This window comes from Opisthorchis viverrini (assembly GCF_000715545.1).
Source record: "Opisthorchis viverrini unplaced genomic scaffold opera_v5_149, whole genome shotgun sequence".
NCBI lineage: Eukaryota > Metazoa > Platyhelminthes > Trematoda > Opisthorchiida > Opisthorchiidae > Opisthorchis > Opisthorchis viverrini.
The window spans coordinates 1,103,564-1,112,333 of record NW_008751804.1 but is presented as its reverse complement, the minus strand read 5'-3'; the positions used below and the strand labels follow the sequence as shown (position 1 = coordinate 1,112,333).

At 43.5% G+C, this 8,770-nt stretch overlaps 1 protein-coding gene across 1 annotated transcript; it reads right to left on the bottom strand.

The window, feature by feature from the left end:
* Window positions 1-5,674: 5,674 nt before the first annotated feature.
* Window positions 5,675-7,207, bottom strand: T265_06828 (hypothetical protein; the record flags this gene model as incomplete). The annotated part of the gene is made up of 1 exon (XM_009172202.1): window positions 5,675-7,207. The coding sequence occupies one exon, from the start codon at window positions 7,205-7,207 to the stop codon at window positions 5,675-5,677; it is 1,533 nt and encodes a 510-aa protein (XP_009170466.1).
* Between the last annotated feature and the right edge of the window lie 1,563 nt (window positions 7,208-8,770).

Genomic DNA, 8,770 nt, shown 5'->3' with positions numbered 1-8,770 from the left:
CGAATGTTAGATCTTTTGAGGGCGATAATTTTTGAAAGCTACTTCACCTCAAGGACTGGCATATTTGAGCCCTGGCCCTCTCGGAACTCATGTTATCTTTCTCAGAGTACACGTATTACCCATATTGTGAAGCCACAAAACTTTCTGCAATATCGCAGTTCCTCAGCTGCTGCAAAGCAGACCCAAGCTGGGTCCCGTCCTGAAAATGGATGAATCAATCACAGCTTTACCCTCCGACAGATTCTTGAACAGTGACTCCGCTTCCAGAAACCAGTGATGGCTGTATTCCTTGATTTGAAAGCTACCTTCGACCCTGTGGACCGTTAGGTACTATGGCAGTGTCTATGAAGCAAAGGTGTCTCCTATAAATGTTTGACCCTATTTAACACACTTTACGCCAAGGCCCGCGGCTATGTGAAGCTCTACGGGAGTTCAACACATCAGACACGTCAGACAAGGCTGTCCTCTTCCACCTTTCCTCTTCAACTTTGTCATTGATACAATCATGGAAGACTCACTATCAGTCACTGATGCCTGTGCGGTCCAAGTGCCCTCGGGGAGTTCGCTAACAAACATCGAGTACGTAGATAGCATAATTCTTCTTGGATCTGACCCCTTGGCAAAGCAAAATATATTAAATAATCTAAGTAATTCTGCCCCACAGTTTGACATGCGCTTCACCTCTTGCGATATGTAAAATGCTACTGAATTTTCTGGGAACACCGGATCAGCAATGCTAAAGTACGTCGAGTGGTATTCGGGAGAAACAACTCACAATAGATGAACTGATCATACTGCATGGGTTGCGCTGGCTGGTCCACGTGCTGCGTGTGCCGTTTGGCCGACTTGCTCGAAGAGTTCTTTTCGCACAACTACGTGAAGGGTGGAAGAGAGCCACAGGCGATCAAACAGTGGCTTCGCTGCTAAGTATGAAAGCCATTACCAGCAAACTCAGCTGTGCTGGTCACTGCCGTCTTCCTGCATGGGGACCCCGAGACGGGCCACATCAATGGTTAGAGACGTTGTCAGACATAGCCCAGTCGCGCCCTCAATGGCGCTTGTGCATCCTAGCTATTGTCTTCAATGCGTAGCTCCCTTCCAATCCCCCACTTAATAGTCCACTGAAGGCCCAGTAGTTACGCATCAATTTATTAGCTTCCTTCTCGTCCGGAGGCCAAATGCCCCTAATAGGCGAACGGCACGCCAATTGGGGTGATGTGTCACGTGCGGGCTACGCAACAAACGAAGACATTCCGCGATTAGTCAGAATACCAGTCCATCCGGATATTTAGCTCGGCGCTTCTCACCTCCTCACGGAGATTGTAGCACGACCTTGTGGAATATCCTGTGATTACCCTGTAAATACAGTTGTAATAATCTTCCTTTGTCTCCATGACGGGCTGTCTGAAGCTACCGTGCCTTTAATATACCGTAGTGGGCGGAACAGGAAGCCAGAGACCGACATAGAGTTTTACGACCGTAGAGCAAGTCACAACATGTCTTCAATGCGCAACTACCTACCCCACCTCTTCACATCATCGGTGAACGAAGTCATGGCAGCTACAACCACTGTACGACAAGTACGCGGTTCTTACAGCTGATAGTGATGATGAGGACAAAACATCACAGAGTAACAGTCACGTGGACAAGCCACAACGAAGGAAGAAAGCAGCTATGGATCTCAGGTGAATCATGCTCTCCTGAGACAAGTAACATTTCCGGGAGTACACATCATCATCATCATCATCATCCAGCATGACATCAGTGCTCAACACCAATGCTTCACTGCCGTACAGCCATGACTTATTTGAAAGCCTAATAAATGGGGAGTGTCAAGAGCAGTGGGACGACTACACATTCGTCACAAGCTGATCTCCTGATGAACAAGGTAAAATCAGGAGACAAATCTGACCCACAACATGGATTCGGCACCTAAGGGGCGAAAAACGCGTTCCGAGTATACCTCACTAATAGTTGTGGGTGAAAGATGTGCCCATGTTTGTCCCAATCTGTGCGCCTGTCTGACCGGTCGCAATAAAAAACTGACCTGTAGCAGTCTTCCCGTATCAGCCAAAAATGGATGAAACTCATCTGGTACAAATCATGTGGAGATGGTGATTTGCGGATGCAGTTGTCCGAGTTCTAAGAGACGCACCAAGTGCAGCAAGCTGCTTGGCCACCAGTATTGATTGGTTACGCAGAGACAGTTTACGTGCTACAGAGATGAAAAGTTCCGGCTCTCAACTATCGATGGATTTGAGAATTCCAGTTGTCCGAGTTATCTGAGGAACATACTGAGAAAAGGCCTTTATACCATAAAATATCATCAATTATAATGTGGAACGTGGCGTTGTGAATACCCACAGTGGCAAACCTACTTAGACTTTCTCGAAGCCGGTGAAGTTACACGAAGAAAACCAGTCCGGAACCAATTTGTAAGGAGCCTGCCAACCCCAAGTGGGGAAGATATATGGCTTGCGGCTGCTTGCGGGATGAAGACTAGGGGGCGACCGGCAACGTTTGTGCAGCGGGCATTGAAATCTTCGTCGGGGAAGAGCTGAAAAGAACAGATGAAGCTCCATCAAAGAAGATGATTTGGCTATTAATGTGATAGAGACCAAGATAAACGATTCAGTGGTTATAGTCGTGAGGGTGAACTAAACTAGAGAGCTGAAAAGGCAGAGAGACTGAATGCTTATATTGATCTCCAAGACAAAGTAATGTCTAGGAATCAAGATATCATCGAAGCGTAAATAAAAATGGAGCGAAGCTGTTCCAAAAAGCCAGTGTAAACTCACTACCTGATTGTCTAAACCAGTGTGGCACAGAATGTTTGAACGAATATTTATAGATCTCGAATTTTCGACTCAACTACGAGTTTCTAACCGTAAAGAACACAACGTAAAACCTGCATCTGTCAAGCGCATAAACTGAATTTCGGACAAAACGAATTCATTTCAAAAGATCAACCACCAACGAAACTATGGTTGACACAACTCATCTAAAATTACGAGTAACTGAGTAGCGTACGAAGCTACTGATTTGGTATAGCCAGAAGTTCAAACAAATCTAAAATCGACTGCTAGATTTCATACGAAGAAGAGTGGATGCATTGTAACACCAGCTTTAAACTGAGCCAGAAACAGAGATAACACACTGTCCTGCTCTGTTTTTTGACAAGTGTGCCACCCGAAACAGAGGCTTTTGTAATCATAGACAAGTGTCGAATCGTCAAAAGAATCAGAATGATGGATATAACGTAAACAAACATACAAACAAAGCACACCGACAACATATGTGATAATGTACCTTACAAATATATCGTGCCAAAAACTGCATAGTCTCAATAAATCCCTTTACTTCTGAAATCTGTTGCAGTCATTTTTACTGAGAAGATCCATTGAGGAGGCGTTGAGTAAAAGTAAATGCAGTGAGTGATGGAAAGCATTTGATTAACGTGAAACAGAAACGCTCGGAATGGGCAAGTGAAGAGTACCATTTAACTAGGAGTGGTGAATAATCAATGTGGTCAAGTTGCGCCCAGACAGAGTTTAAACCCACACTTTCTTTTTAAAGCAGCGCTTTCCTCGTAAGGTAACCCCATGACACATGTGACCGAAAGTGTGCTGGAATCCCATGTCAGATATTTAGAAATACAGTTTATTTCAGGATTGGATACACATGTACTACGGGAAGAGCTGTATGTAGCTGAAAATCCATAATCAATGGCCTTTCGAAGCAGCAACATATATACACTAGTATGAAACTTTGAAAAAAGACTCTTCCTTGCCGCAAACAATCCAAATTGGGTAGTGTGTACCAGCGTCCATTATGATGAGAAGACCATGGAAAACTCGGGTTGTTTCCTTTGAAGAGCTAAGACTATCATAGCTTCGATTATTCTTGGCGTAGATTGATCCCTATTTGAAGATATTTGACGATGTACCAAACCATTTAGGGCCACGCTAGCCCACATGCATATTTCGTATGTGGCGCAATTTTGCACTACTTAAGAAATCTCAGTAGATGGAAGGTAGCTTGATTGAACAACTCAAACAAATCTAGCTGTTGGTCCACAGGATAGACTGATGGAGAGATGAACAGATAAAACGAAAAATTAATTGGATTAACCCCTGTGAATATAGTCTGCCACTGTTTTAAGCGTTATACAACCCTGTCGACTGCGTCTGGGGAGGTTAGAGACCAAGAAGTTGGGATCCGAATCAACTTATATCAATTCAAGTCAGGCAAAGTCAAGTCAATCCAGGTCATATCAAGTCAAGGAAAGCTTAGTGTATTCTGGGATAAACTTTCAACATAAAAAGGGCAGTAGTTTCAAACAATCATATTTATACTTTCGACCGAACAGATAGACAGAAATACGTTGCGCGGTAGTATTACTCAAGCAAGAATTTATGGCTTCAGGCGTTCCCTCCTAGGTACTGTTAGAGATACACGGTCGTCTATGGGAAACAGGGTTACATCAGTGTTCAGCACAAGTAGATAATGATTTGAATTTGTCCTGGAATCAGAAACAGCGTTACATATATTTGGGTGAAATAGATGTCCGGCATCCAAATAGACTGAAAGAAAAGTCTGAGCAAGTTTCATTGTGATAAAAACATTCATTTGCAAATCGGTTTGGTTTTCGGGGGAGACTCGAATAAATCTCTTGTTCATGATGTTCTTCAACTGAATACGCTGTCCACATGGCGAAACCGGTCGTGGGATATCGAGGAGTTTTCAGCAACCTTGTGAGTAGTTTCCTTTATGTGAATATACTGCAATATCTCGGATATCTTCTCAACTGAAAATGGGCGGCCTGGGTGCAGCACATTCAGTTGAGGAACATCATAAACGAAAGGTTCACTTGAGTCTCCCCTGAAAATCAAACTTATTTGCAAATGAGTCTATTTGTCGAAATCAATTCAATTTGGGTTCAATTAGAACATTAGGTTGACGGAAACTAGGGGACGTCGCCTATCTGATAAGCCCCGAGAATGGCGAAGCTGGTCGTGGCCTGTCGAAGGATATTCAGCAACCTTATGAGTAGTGTATTGTGGATATACATGTGTCGCGATATCTCAAATATCCACCATCAATAAGCCCAGGTGTACAATGTGATACGGTTCAACAGTGCACACAGGAGAGCAAAATCAAATACCCGCGTGCATTTTTTCCAACACGCTGAAAGTGTATATATCTAGTTGGTTGATGATAGAAGAATGATCCTTAGTTTGCAGAATGTGTCTGTTTGCGCAACACACAGTAAGCCGATTGTTTCCAAGACCTGTTGAAAGGAGATCAGGAATCGCACGGTGTAGTTGCGTTGAAGTGACCAAGAACTGAAGAAACTGAGAGAGGACAGCAACGATAGTGATATGGATAAAGCAGTATTTCCTGAATCTAATACAAGTCATAACCTGAAAGATGATCATATAGTAGCGGAGGCAGTAGCAAAGCTAGGAGAGCGTTTATATACGAGACGGAAATCTTGGTGACCAATGCTGGCGGTGATTGGACATTGGTTGCTTCTAATTTTAGCATACAACAGACCCCCAAACCCAATTTCTGACCAAAATCCTTTATTCTGTAAGTTCAAGAAGATGGAATCTCCAAGTTATGTATAGTTTAATTGAATATGGTAACATTAAATAGTTGTACACACGTTAAATCACGGAGACCCTATTCGTAAACTTGCTGTTCCGGCACGAGTCACTCGTTTATCATTAAGAATAGACAATGCGTGACTTTTGTCCGGCTTCTTACGCCAACGCAGATGATATTTGAATAGCAGACTATTTGGTAAAACTCCAGGAGCTTTGATAATCATAGAAATTACGGGAATGAACACCATACTGAGGAAGAAGAGACCAGATGGTAGCCAGTGTCTGATACAGGTTTCGACTCGTTTTGCAGGTGAGTGTCCAGAGAAGACTAACCCGACAAATACTGAAATTGCACTGACGACAATCACGGGGGCGGACCATACTTCCGGAATTAATGGGCTCAAGATGATCATGCAAAGAGCAGGCATCAAGGTGAGATTACTTGTGTGCGGTTGGAACAATAGATACCGGCTCGCCGATATGTCCCCTGGCACTTGGTTGGCTGATCCATAAATAAGTAAAACAATTGTCAGATAGGCACTAATTAGGTAAAGACTGGAGAAGGTCATATGCAATTCACGACCATCGGAAACCAGACCGAAGCGTAGCCAGTTTGGCATCATGTGCAAATACGTGTGCATGGAAAGGTTTTGAATTTGGAGTAGAAAGAATGCTACTGCATTGCAAACACATGTCCCGAAAAGGATGAAGAAATGTGGAAATGTTACTGTTGCGCCCGAATGAACGTAATTTACTTGTGCTTGCTGATCCGTCTGGTGTATGAATAAATCTAAATTGCTAAATGTCAGTTTGTACAATCCATGAATGCTATCTCGAAGGTGAAGTTTTTCTGTATTTGCGAATTGCAATAGACCATTGGCACAAAAACCGTACATCGCGGTACTTAGAAGCAAAAGGACGAAACCTATTCCCATCGCAATGTTACTCTGTCTCGGATTATTTGCTGCCTGGAAGAGGGTGTACATGGGCTGAACTGCAAGTAATTGGCAGAGAACGTTTAAGAAGTAGTTGGGTCCATATAGCGATTTACAGGGATCCGGAGTAAAGCTTAATAGACTGGCATTTTTAAACATATAAGGTGACGCATTGAAGAATAGAAAAAACATTCCAAGCCACTCGATAATCCACAGGAGAGCACATCCAAACAAAATAACATTCATCCCACCGAGTGCCGACAGTGTGGCAAATCCCGTCAAAAAATAAACAAATTCTATCGATGAGTTCATGTTAAACAATCTGAAACTCTCGTATACATGTTGGTAAGAATCCCATAAGTAGTAAACACCTGCAATGCGAGTGACTAGATGGAACCAAACCAAAAACCGACTGTCAAAACGTTTCTCCAGGAAATCTTCCATATTGCGGAACCGCAGTTTAGCTAGATGATTAAAGAACGGCACACAAACTCCGTAGGCAAGAATACGAGCGACGAGGTGCACCACAAATTGCAAGCTCGAGTTTGTCAGTTGTTCGTTGATCATACAGGGTGAGAACAGTTGTGACATGGCAACGCCCAAAAAGAATACGTTTCTAACATATTTGCTACCACCGAAAAACAGTACGTCCTCAGTGTCCATTGTGACTATCCCAGCTTTGTCTTTCCAAATGTACCAGCACAACCACATGATGACATAGATAGCATAGATTAGCCCGACGGAGACCAAAAATAGAATAGCTGCGGTATCTAGCATGAAGAGTCGGTGTGTTAAGTCAGTAAAGAGTAATTCTGATAGGATGTACTTTTTGAATTCCAGAAAATCGATAGTGCCGATTGCCTACTGTGGCAGTTCGAGGGCAGATAATCGATGTGGTAGTTAACTTAGTCTTTCTTGTTTCATTCATTCATTTGTTTATACATTCATTTATTGCCGTCATTCAGCCGTTCGCTTGTCCATTCATTCTGACAGGTGAAATGTAATAAGCGAAACTCCAGTTATTTTGTGAAGGCAAGTCAGTCTCCAAATACGTTCTGACGTACGCTGCTGTGCGATTTGGAACAAAGTGAGAACTGAGACATCACCGTCAACTTTCGACGACAGTTTTAGCATACATCCGGTGGTAAATGTCTCTCAAATTTAGCTAGTAGGTGACATTCATAAGGTGGATAAAAACACTGGAAAGTCCGCTATCGTGTTTCGCCCTTCTTGGGTGCTATCCTCGCTTCCCCATCAAGCTTAGTAATTGTTTGGACACCGCCTTGTTTCTATGTCACGATGGCCACTCAAGCGAACCAGCCATCAAACTGCTCTCATCGATTATGTAGAGCATGGGAAACTTAAGATCGGTCCTCGTCATTTTGGAATACCAGTTCGGTAGAGACATGGGTGAAGAAAATGCGTAAAAATTATCATCAAGTGAACTGCTTTCCTGAAGAGTGATCACTAACAGGTATCCCCATCCAGTAAGAAACCACCGTTGTGTTTACCACCTCAGTTCTATTGATTATAAGTGATAACATGAACACGACCCATATATATATATATATATATATAGGGGTTTTGCGGGAGGTGTATTGTTCAGTTTCACATCACTCTCGTTTTGAACAGTCGTCCTTCAGTCCTGGTGCAATTATTCGTGTGAATCTACAACAAAGAGGGGGGAGGGCTAAACTCGAGTTTCGTTCTTGTTAGAGCTCATCAGCAGTGCATGTCCAATGGCCGTGTCGGGCTTTGAACTCCGGACACTTGACAGGCGAAGTGAACGTGTTACCGCTATTCCACCAGCTCACGTTGGACGCATCTAAATTCCCACGTCAAGGCAAGCGGGCCAATCGATCGTCACAACCAGAACAGTTACTGGTTCGTGGTATCGATGGTGTGGGCATACTAATCACATCGCTCAAGTTCGAACACGTTCGTCCGTTCAGACGTGAGAATTCAGATGCGTCCAACGTGAGCTGGTGGAATAGCGGTAACACGTTCACTTCGCCTGTCAAGTGTCCGGAGTTCAAAGCCCGACACGGCCATTGGACATGCACTGCTGATGAGCTCTAACAAGAACGAAACTCGAGTTTAGCCCTCCCCCCTCTTTGTTGTAGATTCACACGAATAATTGCACCAGGACTGAAGGACGACTGTTCAAAACGAGAGTGATGTGAAACTGAACAATACACCTCCCGCAAAACCCCTATATATATATAT